Genomic DNA, 24,434 nt, shown 5'->3' on the forward strand with positions numbered 1-24,434 from the left:
CTTGTCCAGCTATGTATGTATCCAAGTTACATAGCTTTTACATATCTTTCTTCTCTGATCAGTATTTCTACCACATACTTTCTCTCATATTTGCCCTCAATCTAACAATTATCTCAATATTTTCTAATGTGGATAATTAATTGTGGGCTTCCTCTTAAAACTACTAAGCTTATGAAAACCATTTTAATTGGATGAATCCAATTAGATTTAGTCAAAATTTGCATGCTTTTACTTTTTATTCTGAGTACCCATGAAATAGAACTATATCCAAAAAATGGATGTTTGAACAAAACTTGAAACCATATATTAGGCTATGGAAGCAAATTTTTCAAGGATTTGCGTTCATTTGGATGAAATGGAAGTTAAACAACTTAATATCAGTACAGCATTTTCAATTGAAATGAATATACCAGTGCCACCTACATCTACCAAAAAAACATTAAGGTATAAATTATTTCTAAGTCAGAGTAATAGATGCAACTGGTCTAGACCTCATCAATGGTCTGGGATTTACGGCTGCGGTGCAGAAACAAATTTGACTTGATAAGCGCCCACGATGCCTGTTGAGGAGCTGCAACAGTACCAAAGAAAAAATGAGGAAAAAACAAGTGAAAAAAAAGAAAACATCAATAAATTATTAGGAAGCCAGTTTATGTTTAAAAAAGGCCATTACCCAATATTGGTCCCAGCTATCTGGGGTCTTGGGAGGGGTAGATTAGATTCAGACATAACTCCTAACCTTTGGCCTTTTTTGCAGAGTAAGCCAAGTCTAGGTTTGATTGTTTGAAGCTCTCAATTCTCAACTAAATATCCTGAGCTTCCATGAACAAAAACACATACCTATTAATTGCCTGCATTCAAAACCCTTGGGATTTGAGTGTGCATCATAAGCATCTTCCTCACAGGAGGCATCTGATATTTCCAGCTCTGCATTAATCTCCGCATTTGACTTTTCTTGAGGAACTGAGCAATCTGCAAATGACTTGTCTGCATTGTCTTTGCAAGTCCTATGCAGTCAAATAAATCATGATTAAAAATTCAAATAATAAGCAACAGGTAAATGAAAACACTGATACGAATCCTTCATCTCACAATGGGCAAACAGAGAGAAAAATGTATATATATATATATATATATATATATATATATATATATATATATATATATATATATATACATGAAACCAAAATAAAGAGCAATCTCCCATGCATGGTAGGGCTGCAACTTGGGCCGGGTTAGCCCATTGCCTGAACCAAACCAAAAAGGTTGGATCGGGTCAGATTGAAGTTCAGGTTAGGGTTGAAAAGTGTGAACCCGAATCAATTTCAGGTTGGCTTAGGGTTGAGGCCTTGACCAACCCAAGAATCAAAATACCAATACAATACGCCCAAAGATCAAAGTATTGGCCATAACATATACGTATCCAAGGTCATTGATACACTGATATACAACAGATTTAGGGGTTTTGAAAGTTTGAGATGACAGACGGCATTCCTCTGAGACTGATAAAATAAACCAAAAATAAAGAGTATCAGTCTATTGATATGCATTGATACCCAATTTTGGGTATCAGTGCATACTGATATTTTCATCCTTGGGCCAACCCAAACCAGACCTAGCTTCATATTTGTATGTAAAAAAATATTTAAAAGGCCATCACCCAATGTTGGTCCTAGCCATTGGAGGTCTTGAGACGGGAAGACTAGATATAAACCAAATCTTTGGCATTTTTTTGCACACAGTGGCCACTCTCAGAATCAAACCAGCACTCTAACGCTTGGCAGGCCTAGATGTATAAATATTTTTGATAAGTAATGAAGAATTTTATTAAATTAGAGTTTCAAAACTGATACAGGCATCCCTTGGAGAGGCATGAGCTGCAGCCTCCCCCAAATGGATTACATTACAAACAAAGTAACTAACAAGTTACAGCTGAGCCCAAAACAATTGTTCCCTTCTTACCCCTTGCTTGGCTAATCAACCAGCTGGAGTATTTGTTGATCTCCCCACCCACTATATTCTCACTTGCATATTTTGTGTCAGTCATTTAAATTTCTTGATTTCATTCTTATACCACCACACGGCTTGCTGTCTTCAAACCACCCTACCACCACCTTGTTGTCCCCTTCAATCCAAAGTTGCTCCAGTCCTAACTGATTTGCAAATTACACCCCTTGTAAGGCAGCTAATATTTCTCCCCTGGTAGAGTCCCCAATCCCTAAAGGACCCGAGTAAAAGAATATGACCTCTCCCCATTCATTTCTCAAGGCACCTTCCATTCCAGAGAGACCGTTGCCATGACTGCTCCATCAAAATTCAGCTTCAGAGACCCTCCAGGAGGGGGTACCCAACTTACCAATAACCTATTCTTTATAAATTAACTTCTAGAACAGTTTCCTATCAAAAATAAATAAATAAATGAACATCTAGCTACAGCTAGCCAATTCCTCCAAATATCATTAACAGAGAAATTGTGAAACAACTCCCATGTCTTTAACCAGTGTATTACCCTACTCAGCACACACTCCTTTAACTCTTGACTGCTTCTCTCCTTTACTCTGAAGATTCTAGCATTCCTTTTTCCCAGACTGGCCAAATCAAAGTTGCCATGGCAATCCCCACATAACCCTTCCTCTTTTTTTAAGCAAATAGAAGAAAAAAAAGGTTAAAGAGCATGCTTACTTCTGCTGGCATATTCCACCTGAACCCAAACAACGAGAAGAGACAAACCCATAACTCTAAGGTAAAGGAGCAGGAGATTAGCAAGTGATAGCAATCCCCACCATGAGACCTGCAAAGGATACACTAGTTAGGTGAGATGCAAAGGAAGGGTCTTTACTTCTATAGGGTATCCAAGGTGTTTATTTTCCCACAAAACACTTCCCAACAACACACCATAATCCTAAGAGAAACAGGCTTGCACCAAACTTCCTTAAAAGGGAGGAACTAGAAATGAGAAGAATGATAAAGGGACTTAAAGAAAGAAGCACAAGAGAAAGTCCCTTTATGCCAAGAAATCCAAACCCGTTTATCTGGCTCTGACAAGTCCAAAAAAACTCAACTTACAATGCAAAACAAGTTAGGTAAACAAGCAATTTCCTCATCCCCTACGCCTCTACAGAATCCAAAGTCCCAATTTGGTGCCTCAAGGGATGTCATAGGAGTAAGAAATTTTGAAACAACCTCATTTTTACAAAGAGAGACAATAAGGACAGAAAAAGGTCCTTTAGGGGGTATCTCCAACCCAAAGATCCTCCCAAAACCTACCAGAGTTTCCAAGAAAACTTTATACCTAGCAAACCTGAGGAACTGAAGAAGGTTATTGAGAATTGCCTTCCATAGTGTCACCAAAGTAGCCCACCATGAGACACCAGCATCCCATCCATTCTCAAAACAACCATAAATACTTCCCACTACTTCGTGCCACAGTCTCACTCTCCAGAGGCCAACGCCACAGACATTTCCCCAAACATGTTGAATTCTTCTGGACATACCTAACAGCAAGCCCCTCCCCCTTCCTATTTACTCCTACACACAATCTCCCATTTAATAAAGTGATTCTTCTTGCTTTCCCCGGTTCCCTCAGAGAACCCCTCATTAACTTCTCCAGCTTCTTTGCTTCCCTAGGAGGAATCCTAAAGACAGACAAGAAATAAGTAGGCAAATTAGCTAGAGTAGCTCTAATCAAAGTTATCCTACCACCCAAAAAAATGTAATTCTTCTTCCATGAGGCTAGCCTCTTCTCAAATTTTTCTATGACTGGGTTCCAAAATCTACTCTCCCTGGGTTTGCCACTAACGGAAGGCCTAGATAAGACAACAGCCAAGAGGAAATGGAACACTCTAAGCACTCTGCAACTGCCTCAACCTCCCCCTCCATATTAAGGACAATTGTGCAGCTCTTTTCAAGGTTAAATCCCAATTTTGAAATTCTTTCAAAGCTTCTAATCGAGTCCTTTAGATTTTCTACCTACCCAATGTCACCCTCATCACAAAAAAATATATATATCAAATCATCTGCAAACTGAAGACGAGAAACAGGAATTTGGTTTCTACCTATTCTCCAATCTGCTAGAACGTTTTCCATATAAGCCTTAGAGATGAGGTGATCGAATACATCAACTATTAGAGTGAACAAGAAAGGTGATAGGGGGTCCCCTTGCTTGACACCCCTACCAGTTAAAAATAAGTCCTTCACCACTCCATTAACCAATATAACGTAATGACAAGAACTAATACAATCAAACACCCAACTGCACCACTTGTCCCCAAAACCGTAGTTTCTCATTACCTCTAATAAAAAGTGACAATCTACCAGGTCATAGGCCTTTTCCAAATACAATTTACACACAAATCCTTTTTGTCTTGACCTCCTCATTTCCTCCACACACTCATTGGCAATCAAAATCTAATCAGTACTTTGTCTCCCCTATATGAAAGCCCTTTGGGTTTAGCTAATGATGGAGGGGAGAACTTCCTTAATCCTCAAAGAAATAACCTTTGCCAATATTTTGTAAATACTCGTCACCAAGTTAATCAGCCTAGAAAGTAGCATCTATACCAGGCTTTACTATGTGATCTACAAATTCTTTAAAGACATCACATAGATCATCTTTTAGCACTTCCCAACAATCTTGATAGAAGGCCATTGTAAAGCCATCCAATCTTTGAGCCTTGTATTTGTCCATTGAAAAGACTGCCCATTTAATCTCCTCTTCTTCAAAGTCCCTTTCCAACCAGTTAACCTTAGAAATAGAACCATCCAGCCTTGGGCAGTCCACCCCTTCCACCACTAATCTCTCATTCAAAGGCCTTCTAAAGATGGACTTAAATTGTTCCACGAACTTTCTAGCTATTCCATCCTAAGTATTAACAACCTCCCCTTCTACTTCTATATTGGTCACAATGTTGTTTTCTTCTTCCATTTGCCAACTCGTGGAAAAATCATGTATTCCCAACCCTCCTTAATCCATTTATGCCTTTATCTATACCTCCAACAAATCTCCTTTCAAAATAAAACATCTTCTAGATCCTTCTTCAACTGCCTCCTCAGTTATCTATCATCCACATTAATAATTCTTTGGGGTTCCCTCTTATCCATCTCCTCAATCCAAGCTATCAACCTCATTTTTTGCCCCTCAATTCTCCCAAATGCTCCTTGTTCTATACCTTTATTTTGGGACCTTAGCCTCTATAGTTTCTTATGAAATCTTACCCCCTTCCATTTTACCCCCCCCCCCCATTCTTTATTCCACCAAACCTTCACTTTACTCACAAAATCCGGATGACCAAGTCACATTTTCCAAACCTAAAGGGTCTAGGTCCACTAGCAATTAGAAAACAACCCCAATCCTATTTTAATAGGACAGTGATTGGATGTGACCCTAGGCAAAGCCCTAGAAACCAAATCTCCACAGTGATTCTCCTAGGCTAGTAGGTTGAAAGAAATTTGTCCAGTTTCGAACACAGAGGATTTTCTTGAAGATTAGACCAGGTAAAGCTAGCTTGAAGGAATCGGATTTCCTTTATCTCTATAAATCCATTGAACTTCCCCAAGCTAGTCGTAATAGACTGGTGTTGGTTACTAGTTTCCTCGGAAAACCTTATCACATTGAATTCCCCTCCTAGGCACCAAGGGCCATCCCACAACCCTTGAATTGCATACAACCTCCTAGAATTCATTCCTTTCCTTATAGTAATTCGGGCCATAAACATTGGTTAAGACCCAGATGAAACCATCCTCCACCTTCCTAATTGATGGATACAGAGAATCTACCTATCAATTGCTCCACTAATTCCACTACCTCATCCTTCCTTTTGTGTGACAATTCACTGGAAAATCTTTAGTATTGGATAACGGGCTCCATTTGGAGACTGTAAAAATTCCAAGATCCGAGTGAACACTAACGGCTGAGATGTCTACTTTATTATCACCAAAATAGAGTAATGCTTTGCAACTACCAAAGGGGGTAACAATGAGCAATCCTCTTAGCTTCAGCTTCAGTATCAGCAGGTCTGCTACCTCCCTCCAATCGCTAACCTGCTTGGATTATGTATTTGCTCTCCCATTCTTTCCTCCTTGAATAGCCTACCAACTTGCAGTATCCATTGTTTTTCACTGCAAACACAAGCTCTTGCTCCTCCTCCTGCAATGGATCTTTGCTGCTACTCTGAGCATTCTTTTCCTGCCCTGTTGATTTTTCCGTTTCTGTTTTTACCCTACAGAGCAGGAACTCCTTTAGCACCTCAAGAACTTCACTCCAGCCTTGGCCCATTCCTCCTTCTGGGAAGCAGACAAGCTGCTTCCTTCCCCTAACAAAAAGTTAATGTAATGCAACATAGGACCTCTTGGCATTCTTCTTGCACTCAACCAAATACCTCCTACTTTCATCAGAACCATACTCCTGACAGTTTACTTCCTTACCTTTAAGACTTACTTCAGTCATAAAGTCCTTAAACCATTCAATTGCTTCTAATTCTTGCAGCAGCACTTCCTTACCTTTCAAGCATAGTTGTCAAGGAGGTACCTAGGCGACAAGGCGTCCTTGGAGGCTTGCCTTGCCTAATTGCCAAGCAGTTTTGTACATTGTGTTAGAAAATACTTTTATTCTTGATTTTTTTTAGATTATAATTACAAAATAGCATTATTAAACTAAAATATTCATTTTGTGTTTATATGCTAATTTCTTATATTATTTTCCTATTTGTTAGGGTTTAACAACATAGACATTGCTAAATGCTGTATTGAACCCTCAAAGGAGTTCAAGGACTCCTTTTTTTGGAATAGAGATCCTTCTATGCTTAACATGCAAACTGTACCATTTTTCATTGGCTCTACAAGTTTCCCATATTATAAAACTCGTTGTGCATGGGCCTTACTTGAATATAGTAGATTATACACCAATTATATCAGCTCCTCAAAAAATATTAACAACAACAACAATAACCATAATCAGAAGATACAGAAAATGGCTGCATCTTATATCCAAGCAAGAAAATTGACAACTTCAGTAGTAGTAACAACAACAAGAACAACAATATATTTTTTATTGGAAATAATAATATGTTAACCTTATATATGCTGATGACAACAATAAATAATAATTATAGCGCTAACAATATAGTCATGTAAGTTAGGATTGTCTAATTAGTGATCCATCACACATGTTAGGCAATTTACAAGAATATAATATTTACCATCTACAATTTGTTTGTTCTATTTCATCTGCAAGTGCAGCTGGTATACACCGCCATTTGTAGCAATCATCACATCGCACCCATGCACTCCGTGGTGGTACTTTCTGCTCCTCGAGCCCAATGGACACCATGGAAGAACTAGATATGTCCTCTGGTGCCATATAGTTGTCTATTTTGATTCTTCCTAAATCACTTCTGTCATTTCCTTCATTAATTTCTGCAAAATCAGACAACCCTTGGTTTCTTTCACAATAGAAACGCACTAAAACAGGCATTAGATTAAATAGTTGTGCCAGAAAAGAACTAACTGCTTAAGTCAGCTGCTCCACTACATGCTGAATCTTTTCTCGTTGCTGAAGAAAGGTCCATGACTGTACCAGATTGTCGCTGAATTTCACTTTTGTCAACCAAAGAACCATTTTCCTTTGCCTTGCGCTTGCTACATTTGGGTGCACCTTTCTGTTCATGATTATTTACTTTCCTACGCCTTGATGAAGCAGGGACATGTGACCTACTTTTGCTCGCTCCAACATTGGGCTTGAACATTTTAGAAAGCTTACGCCCTTTAGTTTTAGCAGCAGATAGAGATCCCTCAGAAGTCAATGATTCAGATGGTTTATTACCAACATCTTGCCCTGAAGATGGACAAATCTCTATACCAGTTTCCACTGAGAAAGTTTCTTGGTAAATCCCTGGTTCAACCCCTCCCACCAAAAGCAATGATTCTGTAGCACACTCCCCAATGCTTGAACTGTTACTGGAAGCATTTTCTCCAGTTTCCAAGGCAGAGATCCCACCAGAGTCAAGGTTCTGTCCCATTGTCTGCCTGGGTTGACGTTTTAATGGTTTTCTGTTCTTGTTCTTTTTTGCTCGGCCAAGCAATGTCCCTTCCTCTGCACAATATCCTGATTGTGAATGTAAGTCTCCTTTAATCTTTATATTTTTTTTGCCTCTTTTTGTGTTTATGACAAGAATATTGGAAACGGTAACATCTGTTGGGACGGCAACATCTTGGGAAGAAGTTGAAACTACAGCATGTACGTCTTCTTGAACTCCTGAGCTAACATGGGCATCATGAATCCGGTCGGTCACTTCTGAATCAGGAGATGTCCCCACATCCAAGTACCCATTCTTAATTGTTTCACCCACCATTTGAGAAGAAACCCCATGACCAGTGCCAACATTATTCCCAACAGATATATCTTGTGTTACAGTGCTCTCCAGATCCTTATCTGCAAAGTGAGCATCCAGTACACAAATATCAACAGGACCAATTGACTTTTCCAGGCTTTCACTGGGACATTGGAACTGTCTAAGACTAGGCACATTTTGCCTCAGTTTATGTTCCATTTGGACCATATTAGCAGCTTTGGATCCATCTAGATCAACTCTTGGGTCAAAATCTGGCAGACATTCAGAGACAATAATTTGAACTGATGCTGGAGGAACTACCATCTCGGGTAGCATAGCCTGTAGATTTCTTTGGCCAACCTCTTCCCCCATTTTAACCTTTAAATGAACATGGCTAGTTGAAGTACGGCATTTTCCTCTGGAAACACATGAATTTCTACCTGCCCTAGCCTTCTTCTGCCTCTTACTCCTTTGCCAACCTCTTGTTTTTTGTGAACCATGATTTGGAAGTTGAATTAAATCAAAATCATGCTTCAAAGTCAAATCATTCTGCTTGAAAACTTGTATAATATTTCCCAATGCACCCCAAACAGAAGAACGTGCTGGTTTACAGGGACAGCTTCTTTTCCCTCTTGCTATCTTCAAGAAAATCCCTATGGTTCCACATGAACGGGATATGCCATTGACTGTATTCCTGCATTGTTGTGCAGCCTTTCTTGTCTCATAAATCTTATTCAGTTTGCTTACACGGGTGCTCCTCCGAAGAACCGGGCCCTTAGTATCAGAACAGTTGGATACAGAAACAGAATCAGGTCTAGCATTATCTTCATGGACATTATAACCAGTCATGCTAAAATGTGCTAGAGAACTGCTAAGTGCGTCCCCCTTTTGGGGACTAGAAACAATAGAATCAGGTTTATTATTCTGCTCTCCTCCATTGTCCACATGCTTAGTACAATCTGTTACACTACTACATGTTAGAGCTCTGTTAATAGCATCACTTCCCTGAAGATCTGGCAATGTCAAGCCTTGAGAAGAAACATTATCTATGGCTGGTTTACATGAATGCAGAGAAGCTAAATGTTTTACAGGACAATCAGAAACCATGTCAAGTGACCCCTCCTTCAAATTGCATGTATTCACTTCTACCACTGATACATGAGTGTTCAGGCCACCCAATGCCCTGGGTAAAACATCACAGTTGTCCTCCACAACCTTCTGTGCATCAGTAACCTCTTCGTCTATAGAGCCATTGACATCCACTGTGTCCTTGTCTTCCCCATGTTGGGCGTGTTTATTTAACAAAACAGTCCAGGATGATGAAGCCAATGAAATTTCTTCGTTTTCTGCCATGTTTCCTGGGGCATCATCACATTTGGATTCTTCCCCTGCAAAACATTTTTCAGTCCCCAAGCTGGATGATTGACAATCTTTACCAATCTGCATAGAGAGCTCATCAACATTTAGTTCATCCCATGGTGCTTTCTCTGATACTGAAAAATCCTTGTGCGCATCCTCTAACCCACCTTTTCTAATAATAGATGCTTCTTGGTCAATACTTAAATTCACAATATTAACACTGTAAGTTTGTGGAGAAGAAGCATAAATCCCATCCACTGGACTCATGGTGTCTCCATTACAATTAGATATGGGGCAAGCTATTTCTGAACATGAGTTTCCTTCAATAACAGATGAACCTGTTTCATTCCCATTACAACTAACCAACTGACACGCCATTTCCAGGCGAGAATGCTCATCAAATACGACATTGTCATACCCCTCACAATTTCTACATTGATCAACCAACCCCATACTAACACTACCAATGTCACCCAAAGAATCTCCAAATTCCTTCCCCTCTATTCCTAACGGTAGCAAGCAACCAGAACCTGGCGGCAACCCGCACAAAGGTTCGTCAACCAGGATCTGAGGTTCGTAAGAACCCATCTTCTATTCCATATAATCTAAACCATTCTCAATTATTAAAACAAAACAAAAAAAAAAAATGGAACCGAATCAATATGGCACTCAACACCACATACCAAGACAATGCGTCCTCTAGTCATCCCCAGAAAAAAAAAAAAAAAAAAAAAGGAAGCGTATTTGCCTTTTTATCAGCTTATCCTTGAAATAAATGGAAAAAACAAAAAAAAACAAAACAAAAACAAAAAGAAGAAACAGAGAACCATACCACTGTATAAGCTTCCCCCATGAACCAAACCAGCCTACAGAACCCTAAAATCACCCCTCTCTACCTCCTCTACCTCTGCAAAACCGAAGCCCTAACATAAGAAACCTGATTTCAAAGAATGCAGATAAAAAAGGAAACGAAAAACATAGAATCCATAGAAACGACGGAGCAAGGTACCTGAAAAACGCAGATAGAGGAAACGAATCCGTGGATAGACGATTCCTTTTACTTCCTATTTTAATCATCAAAGAGCCTCTGGTTCTCTGTTTCTATTTCAGAGAGAGAGAGAGTCGCTTGTGTTCGTAGACAACAAAAACCTCTCTAGTCTCTCTCTACCTTGTATTTGACGGTTTGAGGGACGAAGAGGGTGTGAAGGTCTCTCCGGACCAAAACAGGACTCTATTCAACTTGCAACGAACGACCAAGCCTCACTGTTGGAGCCCCTTCCATGTGTCGTCCCGTCGCATCAGCACATGATGATGTAGGCCCCGTTATAAGTTTACCACAACAGTGCATTAAGTTCGTCCCTTAGATTTGAAAAGCAAATTGCTTTTTATTCTTTGTTGTCGCTTTTACTTTATCCACCGCTATAAATGAAACGCGTTATGATAGTAACCTACCAGCACGAAGTACTACATCGTTACCCCATACACGTTGTGAAAGGAAGCAAGGGGGTTGCAGTAAATAAGGGTTTTATCCGGTGGTGGCAGGTGTGCACTTTTTGGTAAGTACATGCTGGCTCGGTTTGTAAGGTATTTGGCGGGTTCTAAGGGCAACTTGGAATCGAATCCCGAACCAGGGATTGTCGAAACCTCCTCTGAAGTTTAATAATTGGAATCTCCTAAACTTCGTTTCAAGGTTTAAAATATCGATATGCCAATATGCTTTTTTTAGGTTTTACCTTTTTTTTTTTTTAACCGGTTTAGAAGAGCTGGTTTAAGGCCCATTTACTCTCTGAATCAATGATTGACCCGATATAACGCCTAGATAGATATATCAGGAAGTTATCGGCACAATACGTATCAACTGATATATATTGATACTTTGAAACTTATTTTTTGATATAGTTGCAACTTGCAAGTAAGTCCCCTTCGGTAGAATCCTCTATTAAGAGGAATGAAAATGTCTAAAATATGATAAGAATATTTATTTTCCAAAATTTTTCTACATATGAACCACTAGCTCAAACCCTTCCTCTCTTTTTCTGTAATTGATTTGTTTTACAATTTTTTCCTTCATATCAACTACTCAAGAGGTAAAGTTGAAACTTTGAATTCTTTTGTCTTTTTTTTTTTTGGTTTATAAAGTCTATATTGTTTTACGTAGAAACAAGCTTCAATAGTATTTGCATAGGTATTTTGGACATTTTTCGTGCCTCTTATTAGAGGATTTCTAACAAGTGGGACCTACTTTTACATGTGTCTGAAAGTTCAAACAATATGGTTGTAATAAACAAACTTCAAGGGAGGTTTTAGCAACAACCAAAAACTTTAGGAAGGGTTTTATAAATTTACCTTTTATTTTATATAGGAGTGCAATTTGGGTGGGCCTAACCCCAATCTGACCCAACCCATGTTGAGTTTTTCTTGTATTTTTTGGGCTATGGGTTGAGCCTAGGCAAAATAATAATAATAACTCGAGCCTAACCTAAACTTTGGGTTTGGGTTGAGGCCTCAAGTAGCTTGAGTCCAACCTTAGCCAAACCCAATGCGACTCAAACCCAACCCACCATAAACCTATTTGAATAAATACATGCGTACATGCATTGTATTTATATAAAACTTTCTTTTTTTTCTAATAATGCATACATGTATATATGCATTTGTAAATGAAATTTGTACATATTTCCAATTATTCATATCCTATACTTATCCATGAACCCTAATAAAAAATAACAATATAAAAAAATATATTTTATAAATTCTTTCAAACCCAACTAAATTATGCACCATCCAACCAGTTTTGTATTGGGTTAAACTTGGGTTAGGCCTGAGTCGATAAACTTCAGTTGATCTCGAGTTGGGCCAGGCTCGAGCCCTAGATTTGCACCTCTATGGTTGGGATTGAGTTGACCTTCAATCCAACCCAACTTGCCTGACTTGTATGCTTAATTCTATACCATGTTTGTTGTCCCACCTACAATAGGTATGCACTTTTGGGTTATGAGAGAACGAAAAAAAAGAAATAATAAATAATTAATGTTATTTCAAATTGTTCATAAAATATGAAAAAATATATAAGATAGATAACAATTATAATGAATAGGAGAATGGCATTATAATTATTTTTGTTCTAATAATTATAATTGTAACTAATATTAGACGTATTTCAATCATTTTTAAATAGTTTACTAGTATAAGATAAGCATTTCAATTAAGTAATGAAAAATAAGGAATATTAACTACCAAAAATATTTAAAAAATCCAATTTTTCAAGAAATGATGATGATCTAGAAAATTAGAAATAGCCATGAATATATGAATTACTATTTACGGGGAACTTGGGCTGGGCTAGGAATTTGTTAAATTTTCAAGGACGAGCAAATCTGAATTTCCTCCTCACAAAAACTAGTCAATAGTCATTTCACCTGCCTCATAATACTTGCATTCGTAGGAACATCTTCCCATGAATGAAAACATAAAGTATGCGAGCTACGACTAATTCGTGGGAATAGGAGTCTATAATCGAAATGGACTATTTTTATTCTAATTGTTTGGTTGGGCAGAATCATAATCTCATTCTCATTCCTACTAGAATGGCATTCCCCCATTTGAGGGAAATGGCCATCCCCCTCTCCAAAACGAAATCCCATTCATCCTGTCTCCCATTTCCATTCCCATTCCTTTTGAACCAAATAGACTATGGGAATGAACCATTCCAATTATGATTCCAAAGGATTTCAATTTTGATTATGATTGTGAACCAAACAAGCTATGTGCAGCTATAAATCATGTGGGGAGCAATATTGCGACCATCATATTGGTTAGGGTTTCCAACCCATTGTTGACCTGGTCTGTCGAACTATCAAAATTGTCACTTAACCAAGATTCCAGGTCCGATTTAGTCAAGACCTGTCAGATGGTCAAAAACCGTTCGACCCAGCCGATTTAGTAGTTGACTCATTCGACCTAGTCATTGGGTTGCGGTTTGCACACCCAATGCATGTAAACTTTCAGAGGCCATAACTTTGCAATCCGATGTTCGATTTTGCTTTTTTTTATTTTATTTCCGGTGCCTTCTTGAGATTTATGCACCCCAATGAGCCATAGACACCTTGCCCCACTATATATATGTATGTATGTATGTGTATGCACACCTTAAATACACATGGGGCGTCTGACCCGTTTGACCTTATTATGGGTATGACAAGAACTGATTATGCATAATCAATAATATTTATTATTAAAGGTTTTATGAATAATTGAACTGTTAATTGGTCCTTATAACTATTATTGATAAATTACAAATTTTACTTAGGCTATATTTAGTTTGAATGAGAAGATATGAAAAGGAAGGGAAAGGTAGGGGTTAATCATTATAGTTATTTACACTATTAATTGTAGCCGCAACTAATATTCAACATGAACTTTAGGTGGTGGCTTATCAGAACATCCTATTCTTAGATAGGGTGTTAGATCTGTTCATGGGTGGGGCTTTGGGCTAGGCTCATTTTATATTGTTTTCGGTCTTGATCTTCAGTCTAGGAAAATTTGGCAAAATTTGGCAAAAGTTCAGTCCCAGTCAGCGCATAAATAAGTCTATTATTAGGACCTGTTTGATTTGCAGGAATAGGGGTCTAAAATCAGAATTAGAATGGTCCAATCATTTAATTGGAAGGAATCAGAATCCTATTCCCATTTTTATAGAATGGCATTCCCCATACGAGAGAATGAACTAAACTATAAAAATAGACCATTACAATTAAGATCCCAACTACAAACCAAATAGACCCTTGGTAATTATATATTAACCGTATATGATATTTAGATTTTGATTTTATGACTTACATGGGACCTAAGGTAAATATCCATTTTGATAGTTTGTTTCAGACTTGAATTTGCTAAAACTGAGGGGTGGCTCAGTTATTAGTACATTAACTGGTTTGTTCCCAACCGAGTCACAGATTCGATTCCCACAACCACCGATTTTAGGGAGGGGGTATTAGTGTGTGATGTGCTATTCAAATGGCCCCTATGAGGGAATCGGGTTTATCACTAAAATGCCAAAAAAAAAAAAAAAGATTGGGTGCTAATGACTCAATGGCTAAGATGGTCACTCGACCCTGAGTATGGATACACGATCAAACCCGTTTAACTCAAAACTCTCCATGGTAAGGTATGAAAAACTCATGTGCACCCTACAGTGCTATGTCCCTACCCTTTGAATCCTTGATCCCCTGTCATGCCTATTATGTAACCTAACACACATACATACAAAAGACTTGAGTTGACCTATAAGAGTTTGACCACCCCTCAGGTTCAAATTAGCTTGTTAAGATGGGTTTGATCTCCAAACTGCGGTATCAATAGATATGATAAAAATCCACATTACAACGAGGGTGGATTCAGTCCTCACAAAATTGTGTTCATTCCATTCTCACAGCCCTTTTCAGTTGTGCATTGAGAACATTTTCTCATGATGTAGAGAAAAGTACTCTAAGAAAGGTGTGAATACAATTTTGTAAGCACTAAATCCAATTTCTATTAGACTATATGACATTTTCTGGGCCAGCTGTCCAGGCCCAAGATTTACTTGACGTGGGTCCAAAAATTTGCGAGTCAAGCAGGTCAGATCAGGTCATAAATGATCATCCTTTGGAGTTAAGATCTGCTCCTCACATTGTGCATTTCAAACCGATCTCACAGCATATCATCGAGAACATCTCCTGTCCTTAAATTAGTATGAGACACGCTATGTGATGTGCAGATCTCAATTCCATCCCTAGTGAAACAGCCCCTCTGAACAAGTGGGATTGGATATGGCCAAATCCATATTCTAGCCGCACAAACTTGTTTTCAAAGTCAGTGAATGAATCATTGACCTGCGAGAATTTGATACATAATCCATTGGACTTGGTCTCAACAAATCCATTCCCATCACTGGCGTAAGCAGATGAGAAGCTGACATTTGGTTCATTGCCGTGCCTCAAAAACCACCACGATCGCCACCGGTATTCTGATTTTTGGCACGCGTTCACACTAATTTTGACTGGTCCAAGCCACTCCTTTTGGGGGTTTGAACTGATCCAAGCTCAAATTTAGAAATGCTTAAAAAATTAGTTATTCAAATAATAACTTATTTCGAGTGAAACCACATCTATTGGAGTTTTTGAAATAAATCCAAAATTAAGTACTTATTTTGAGAATAAGTACTTATTTATTTTTTGAATAACTTCGGAAGGCTATACAACGGATGAGAGGGATAGTACATCTCCCAACCCAAGTACAGGCAAGATTCCATCTCAAGTCTCCCTACAATCAGTAGAAGACTTTACCAACCAACTGATTAGCACTTTGAGAATAAACACTTATTCAAGAAATTGGGAGTAGCCTATCCCTCATCCCAAGTGCAGGGAGGATTCCATCCCAAGTCTCCCCTACGACCAATAGGAGACCTTATCAATCAGCTGGTTGGTACTTTGGGAATAAACACTTATTTGAAAAAATTAAGAATATGATTTTTTTTTTTTGTATTTATTTAACAAGTGCTTATTTCATTTCTGATTTATTTTGACATGCTGCACTGTTTTGAAAATATCTATACTGTCCTTATTTAAAATAAACATGTATTAGAATAAACGCTTATTCTTCAAATACTGTCAAACATAGCCCAAGCCTAACCCAATTGTAAGCATAGAAGTCAAGGTTGTAAATTTGAGCATGTATTATTCTTCGCAAAATTGAATGGGGTTAGAGAGACAAAGACACTTTAGTAATGAGCATGACTAAGTCTAACCTATCATTGCATTGGAGTCGCAAATTTGTGTTTTTTATTGCTGGTCTGCAGGGACTCCACCAAGTTGGTGCTTTTGGGGGCCTGGGTGTGTTTTTTTTCTTTGTTGTTTTTTTTTTCATTTCAAGTGGGCCGGTATGGGCCTCATGTCAGCCTTTGTTAATTTTTCTTTTTATAATTATTATTTTTTTACTCAAGAAAATCAAAGTCCATTGATATATAGTGCAAGTAAATAGCTGTACGTCTATACTAGAACTTGTATTTGATATTCCGATTTAATTGCACTGATGTAAAACCAGGTAGTATAAATGATTTCGGCACAAGTGTTTTATTTTTTATTTCAAAATTTATCTTATTTTATTTGATTGTAATACAAATGAAGTAAAATAAAGTAAAACCTAAAAGAAAATTAAATCATAATTTGCATTCTTTTCATTTGTATTAATGCAAATAAAATTATATGCAACCAAATACATCCTACATATATTAATCGCAAATTTATGTGCCAGAACATTCAGATTCCTTTTTGCAAAAGAGTAAGATCCAAAAGAGTGAAGTGGGTCGCAGCCTTCCCTAATGTTGAATGGGATGTTTCTTATGTTGGTGTTTGAAAGAAAAGATAAAAAAGTATAATTTAAGTGCTAAATAATAGTCAAATTAATTGAACTGTTTTAGTGAATAATAGTTAAATTAAAGTATAATTTAAGTGCTAAATAATAGTTAAATTAATTGAACCGTTGTTGTTATTATTATTAAAGGTTGTATCAAATTTGATTAAAAAAATATACAATAAGAAAGTTGGGGAAAAGTTATTAAGGAATTTCACAAAATTCGTTAACAATTTTCTCTCAATTTGCTGTTTTCCTCTTATTTTCTACCAAACCAAACCAAACCAAACATGACCCAAATAAGGATTCAACCATGATGTCGGAAAGACATACAAAATATCAGTGTTCAAAATTAGACCGGACTAGAAAAATTGGAAACCAGTTACCTGATTGATTTCGTTTCACCCTAGAATCTCTTTTTGGCCAAAAACTGTTGATTTGGTAAGCAAACCACTGACTCGGGCGATTGAACCGTTGACCTGGACAATGACTTTTTGCTATTTTTTGTTTTTTTGTTTTTCTTGTTAGAATGGGATGTCCATTTGGTCCGAAAAGTCGGATCATTCAACGTAGGAACCGGACCAAGAATGGTTCCTTGTCTCATCCAATTTTAAAAACCTTGCAAAATATTGCAAAAACATATAACCAACCAACCAACATCATAAAAGTGGTAACTAATCCAGTGGATTTTTCATCAAAATTCACAGTGGGTTTTGATTGGTTAAAGCCTTTTTAGTATCATAGATTTTTTCCCCTAAGGCTTATTATGGGAATGAAGAGAACACATACAAATATGTAAAGTGCAAAGTCTTTAATACTATATTTCAAAACCTTGTATTTGCACTGGTTTTTATTTGTACTCTTCCCAAGATGAGCCTAAATTTGGAAAGGATACAAATGAGAAACCTTATAAATTATATTTCCAAACCTTGTATTTACACCATACATATTTGTATTTGTATTCTTTCCAATCTGAGCCTAAAATCTGGCAATTCCATTAGACCAATTCATCTATTATCAAATTAGTGGGTTGTAGCGTGAAGGTATGCCCTTTGCCCCCCTGATTTAAATTCAATAATACATCATTTGAGCATTTTGACCTTTTGAGGTATAAAGAAGAAATAGCTGAAAGATGTTCCGATAAGGATTGGCCTTAGCCTAAAAAAAAAAAAAAGAAAAGAAAAGAAAAGAAAAGAAAGACCACAATAAGGTAATCTAAATGCATCAGATAACTCAAGATTGCCAATAATGATTTATTTGTTACAAGCCACCCTATGCCTTTGGGGGTTACATTATTGCAACCTCTGTATGGAAGGTGGCTAAGTAATTTAGTTGGGTGAAGCTCAAAAAATCAGCTACTCCCGATGGAATGCCATTGGCTAAAACTGTGAACCATGGTCCTCAATGTATTGATGTGTCCCCAGCGCTACTCCAAGTGGAATAGTTGTTTTATCCTTCTTTGATAAGATCTTTAGTTGATTGTAGCAGAAAGTTGGAATCAACTCCCACTTTCACTCGGGATGGGGGGTGGGGGGAAAGGAAAAATTTTGGCTATTGGGGGCCGACAACCTTTCATGTTGAGAGAGTTTATGGGTTGGGCACGTTACCATGAGAGTGGGCAAATTAGTCATTGTCCATTGATTTATTTTGAATACAAATAAAAACATGCCCATAAATTGGTGAACTGCTGTAAACATGCTCAACCTAGAAACTCTCTCAACAAGAAAGGTTATTGGCCCCCAATAGGCAAAGTTAACCCGAGGGGAATGGTTATAAGTATGGATAATGATCCAATTCCCACTCACCCATTCACCCACCCACCTACCCCCCTTAATGCTAGGGGTGCTCACGATTTGATTAATGGAACCATAGGATCTTTTTTGAAACCGAACTAGTGCTATATTGGTTTTTAAAATTTTCATTAACTAAAACCATTGGTTTGGTTTTTATATTTACAAAATATTTATATTTATACTACTTTAGAGAGAGTACGAATAATCTTAAGAATATTCTAGAATTTTCTGAGGACAAATTTTACCCCTTTATGTTTAAAAATATTTATAAAACATTGTATTGGTGGCAAAAATCAACTGAAAGTAATTCTTTCATAGTTGAAATAGGGAGAAAGAAATCCACAATTTATATGCTTTAAAAAAGAAATGTCCCTAGGTAGAGTTATGATGACGCTTCCTTTTCTAGATGATATGCATGCCAAGGTGGAATTAAAGCACTCATTATCCTTTTCTAGCATGCTCTCCTGTAGTGTTTGACCAAAAGACACAAAGTTAGGCAAATGCAAAGATTTCTTCTTTATATGGGAAAATCATCATCAAGTGGGTTTTCATTCTAATAACCATAAACAGAAGCAAAAACCCAACATGTAAAGAATAGGTGTAGTAACCTTAAAGAGAAATTCATATCATAAATCAATCAACAAAGACTATGGAGGGATTTGTTTAATCTTTAACGAGAGAAAGTATATCAAATATAATCTTTGGCTTACCCTAATAAGATAATCTTCTATTTCATCAACAAAAGAAGAATTGTCTATTTGGTGCAAGCATTAGCTAGACCATACCATTTTCGAGGGATTTCTCAATAGGAATAAGGTCTTTGTGCCTGAACAAGAGTTAAACAAAAAACAATCAAGGTACAAAGTCACTTTGCTTGAACTCGACCTACATGGTGTTGTTCTCTTTCTTGATTCTGTCTATTTCATTGTTGAGTAACTACAAAAGTCATTTAGAGACAAACTTTTTTAGTTAGTTATAGAGTAGAAAGAAAACCAGAGAGATGACAGGTCTGCTCATCAAAATAGATTTCATATTTAATTCTAGGTCTGTTTGTCAAGCAATTGACCACATGAGTCTCTCTCTTTTTCACTTGGATCTTGAAACAAAACTAGGTATTTCAATTATACCCATCCCTTTTTTTTTCAATATTTAAGGAAGCAAGGATAACTCAAAGTATCTTGAGAAAAAAAAAAGAAATTAAGATAGAGATTTATTACCTCATGCCTTGCATCCCATAATCTCTTGCTTGAGCACTTCTAGCATCTATCCAAAATCTTTATTAACCTTCACCAGTAAAGGAAGAGAGAGACCACCATTAATGAAGTAAAATGAAAAATTAATGAAGTAAAGTGAAAAGATTGGTAAGAAGTAAAATAACAAGAAAATTAAGAAAAGATTGGTGTTAGGGCTACAATATTCATGCATCTTGCCAATACTAGAGAACATAATAAGTGAGACTTCTGCATCACAGAGAACATTTGCCTCCCTAGCTTTCTTCATTATCCCATTTCTCCTCTCAACAGTCAAACATGCTCAGTACACACTCCTGACAAAGCCAACTTACTTGGTTTTCACTAAACTGGCTTTGGCTTGAATCTACACCCCATCTCCTTAACCTTTGGTCCCTCTACTGTAAAGCAATTGATTTATCATTTTTTAGTTAATCAAATCAATTGATTACATGGATCTGACCTTGGGCGGAGTTTTGCTACGTAAAATGGTCTTTTCCATGTTGTATAGGACATGTGTCATGCAACAAGCATCAGAGTTCGTGCAAGTCTTATCTAGGGTTTCGGCCATGGAAGTTTAAAACTAGCAGTTGGATCAAGATCTTAGCCATCAAATCAGATCAAGGATTACCCTGAATAATTGGATCAAGATGAAAAGGTAAATTAAAGAATGATCTATTCTTGAATTTCTGTTCCTAATACATGACCATTTTCTGGTTTGATTTTCTATTTATAAACTAAAATTTCTGATAGAATAGATAGCAATTCACCTATTTTACTTTTATTTATACTCAGGCCTAATCACATTCAAATGAATAACAAACACCATCCAAATTGGAAGCAATTAGCAACTCTCCTACCAATTCAAGAATAGATCAACTCCAGTATGTGAGTACATGTGTCCATATATAAATACATATTTACATGCATACATGTATATATGCATAATTTTCAATAAAATATTGTAGACTTTTATAATGTTGCTCATTATATGGTCTAGACCTCCAAATTGCACCAAACCAAATTGAAATTGGAGATTTGGTCTGATTTGGCCTAAAAATGGTTTGATTTGGTTTTTAAAATTTTAGAAATCAGACCAAACCATAAAGCATATTAATTTATTTTACTAGTTTGGTTTAAGAGCTTTAAATAGAACCAAGCCAAACCACTTAATTATATATTAAATTTTAGTTTGGGGTGATTGACCAATTGACATTAGCCTAGGCTTGAGTCCAACCTGGATGCTAGGGGTGAGCAAAAAACCGAAAAACTGAATTGACTGAAACTGAACCGATCGATTCGGTTAACCAATATAGAAAACCAACGGTTAATCGAACTGACTGGTATACATATTTCTATATATTTTATATATATTTATGTATATTATATAGATTTTATATATTATAAATTAATAAATATGCATTATATATAAATATATATTTATAATATATGATATCTTATTTATTACTTAAAATATAATATTATATATAAATGTTTATAATTTTTATAATATATATTGTAAAAATTAAAAAACCAAAAAATTGACGAACTGAATCAATGAACCGGTTAACCAATTGGCTTCGGTTCGATTTCGGTTACTGGTTTTCCAAAAAATTGTAGTACTAGTACGGTTCAAAAAAAAAAGCCCCACGGTTTAGCTAACCAAACCATGAGCACCCCTATTGGATGAATCAAATTTCACTATGGACTAGACTTCAACTGGACAATTCTGACTATCTCAAATCTCAGGATTGGACCAAACCCACCCCAGCATGCCTAACTTATATCCCTAATCTATAGGAAGTTTAAAGTAGCATTTTTTTTTTCATTACCTCTAAGCAACACCTTCACCAAAGACTAGTACAACATGACTACAAAATTAAATAAAGGCCATTTCCCAACCATTGACAACCCTGGTATAGAAAGGAATTTGGCAATAGAGATTAGTGGGCCAAATTGAGGGAAGACTTTTTCTCCATCCATGAAAGAAGATGAATGTTTTGTTAACTTTTTTTGGGGGGATGAAAGACCCTTATAAATACCTAATCCCATCTCTTTCATTCTTCAACAAACCATTCTCTTCCTCAAATACATTATTGTAGGAAATAAACAAAAAGAGGATGGTGGGCTTGTATAAGCTTAAGCTTACTCTTTTGGCTTCCCTAGTTTTTGCCCTGTTCCTTGTCTCCCTTGCCCAAAACTCTCCAAAGGACTACCTCAAGGCCCACAACGAAGCTCGTGCGAAGTTAGGGATTCCTCCTTTGTCATGGGACAACAAGTTGGCCTCCCATGCTCAGGACTATGCTAACAAGAGAATCAAAGACTGTGAGCTTCTACATTCAACTATGGACTATGGTGAGAATATAGCCACAGCCAGTTGGTCCATGTCTGCGAAAGAAGCTGTGGACATGTGGATTGATGAGAGACCGTTCTACGACCATGCATCCAACACCTGCAAAGGCGGAGATTGCCTGCACTACACTCAGGTGGTTTGGCGAGATTCTGTTCATTTGGGGTGTGCTATATCGAATTGTAAGGCTGGAGGATCCTTTGCAATTTGCCTTTATGATCCCCCAGGAAACGTCATTACCCAATGTCCATACTAGAGAGAGACTTCTCTACTTTTCATATGAGAATTTTCCATTGTTAAACTACTTACCACAAAAAAAAAGATTCTATTCATTTTTTGTGGTCATCCATCTCATTGCTTTGAATTATGTTGTTAGTAATTTCCAAGCCATGTTTGGGGGTGCTTTTTGTTCTAAATAGGCATATGAAAAAGCCATTTTTTTTAAATGGGTTCACATATTGTATTTCTAATACTTGTGTTTATGGTGCAAGACCCTTGTATATTTTATTTCTAGACCTTGTATTTGTTCTATACATAATTGTCTAAGCTAAAATTGTTTTTTATTATTTTTTTGTGCTTGACCAAACAGCTATTTTTCTTGTGCAATAAACCAATTTGAGCAGTTCTTTTTTGCCAAACAATTTTTATGATTGGCTTTGGGTTATCCAATTTTTTTTTTTTTTTTTAAAACGTACAAAAATCCCATTGGAGAAAATTTTCCAACTATGATTAGCTTCAAACTATCAACATAAAGAAAGAAAGGAAGCTTAATGCCTTAAATGGGTTTTAATTCAAAGTGAACAATAATTAATGGTTAATTGCAAAACCAAATTCTAGAATGTGGATTTTCCTTTACATATAGGCCATGTCTTTTTTGTGATGGTGGGATGAGTGGGAACTCTTTAGGTTCTTATGCTTTTGTTTGTCTTTTAATGTTGGTTTCTTTTGCTTCTAGGAGATGCCAGGTGAATCATTCTACACTGAAGATGGAGTTAAAAGTTATCTTGGTTTAGAGCAACGTTTAAAAAACGACTCGGATGGAACTGTTCTGGCCACCTGTTTATGGGTCGATGGTCTGACCGCCCAATTTGAATGGATGGCCCGTTCTGATAAAAAATAAAATAAATGTCAAAAACTATTGAATGGATCGACGATTCAACCACCCAGTCAACGAGTTATTGACTTTTTCAATGATTTTTTGTCAAAGACCGAATTTGGTGTAAAATGGAACCGGTTGCCTAAATGGTTCCCAGGCCGAATGGTCCGATCATCTAGATCAATGACGAGTCAAAAACCGTGATTTAGAGGGTGTTTCTTAAGAGCTTTGGCATTTGGTGGACCGTATTTTATTTTTGGTTATAAAAATGTTTGTATCTTTTAAATATGTACCTAGAACGAAGAATCTGTTAACCATGAGATAGCTTGAGGCAGCATTTAGCATTTCTTATTTTAAGGATTTATCCTTTTTTTTTTTACAGTTAAAATGCCTCAATAAGCACTAAATCTTTAACTGCAAAAAAAAAAAAAAGATAAATCCTTAAAATAAAGAATGTCAAATGCAACCTAAATCTTTTAATATAGAATGAGTAATCCATTAACGGTTATTTTGAATAAATAGAACCAAGTGGTGTGGCACAAATTAATTAGAGGGTTCATGTAAAAGTTGGATTGAAGGGCCCTTAGAATGTGAATTTGTTCATACAATGCCAAACCCTAGGGATTTGATGTTTGGGATTTTCCCACTGGGCAAAAGGATGTCACGTGGAGCCGTGTTGATTCCTTGTTGGCGTTCAACACTTACTTGGACTTTGGGTGCATTATTAGAACTGGGGATGATTATTTATGACCACATCTGTCCTTTCATACACAAGTTTCTGGGCCTTCACTCTAGCCCAGCTTGACCTGACCTAACCCAACCCCACATCAAGCTTGCACAGGATCCAGGCCAAGCAAGACCTAGGCTTGGCCAGCATGCCTATCCCAG

At 37.0% G+C, this 24,434-nt stretch overlaps 2 protein-coding genes and 1 long non-coding RNA gene across 8 annotated transcripts in view; 1 reads left to right on the plus strand and 2 right to left on the minus strand.

Annotated features, from left to right (window-relative positions):
* Nucleotides 1-10,923, minus strand: part of LOC148851851 (uncharacterized) — a 61,181-nt gene extending 50,258 nt beyond the window's left edge. Inside the window, exons 1-6 of one of the 6 annotated variants that reach the window (XM_088942399.1) lie at nt 10,696-10,923; nt 10,519-10,593; nt 7,505-9,767; nt 7,197-7,413; nt 841-1,007; nt 492-571 (exon numbers count right to left, since the gene is read on the minus strand). In XM_088942399.1, coding sequence (XP_088798525.1) covers nt 492-571; nt 841-1,007; nt 7,197-7,413; nt 7,505-9,767; nt 10,519-10,539 — 2,748 coding nt within the window. In that variant the 5' untranslated portion in view covers nt 10,540-10,593; nt 10,696-10,923. Of the gene's footprint in view, nt 1-491; nt 572-840; nt 1,008-7,196; nt 7,414-7,504; nt 10,422-10,518; nt 10,610-10,695 lie in introns of those variants that run through there. The other 5 variants (XM_088942400.1, XM_088942398.1, XM_088942401.1 and 2 more) reach the window with 5 other exon arrangements.
* Nucleotides 10,924-19,106: 8,183 nt separating this feature from the next.
* Nucleotides 19,107-20,529, minus strand: LOC148851852 (uncharacterized). Its single transcript, XR_016099055.1, has 3 exons — nt 20,436-20,529; nt 20,089-20,155; nt 19,107-19,335 (listed from the first exon to the last, which is right to left on the minus strand). It is a non-coding gene; the product is annotated as an uncharacterized LOC148851852 (long non-coding RNA).
* A 1,691-nt stretch (nt 20,530-22,220) lies between these two features.
* On the plus strand, nt 22,221-22,706 carry LOC148851853 (basic form of pathogenesis-related protein 1-like). The gene has a single exon (XM_088945714.1). The coding sequence runs from the start codon at nt 22,221-22,223 to the stop codon at nt 22,704-22,706; it is 486 nt and encodes a 161-aa protein (XP_088801840.1).
* The last annotated feature ends 1,728 nt before the right edge of the window (nt 22,707-24,434 follow it).

This window comes from Nelumbo lutea, chromosome 5 (genome assembly GCF_056320005.1).
Source record: "Nelumbo lutea isolate HS-2025 chromosome 5, American lotus-T2T, whole genome shotgun sequence".
NCBI classification, from domain to species: Eukaryota; Viridiplantae; Streptophyta; class Magnoliopsida; order Proteales; family Nelumbonaceae; genus Nelumbo; species Nelumbo lutea.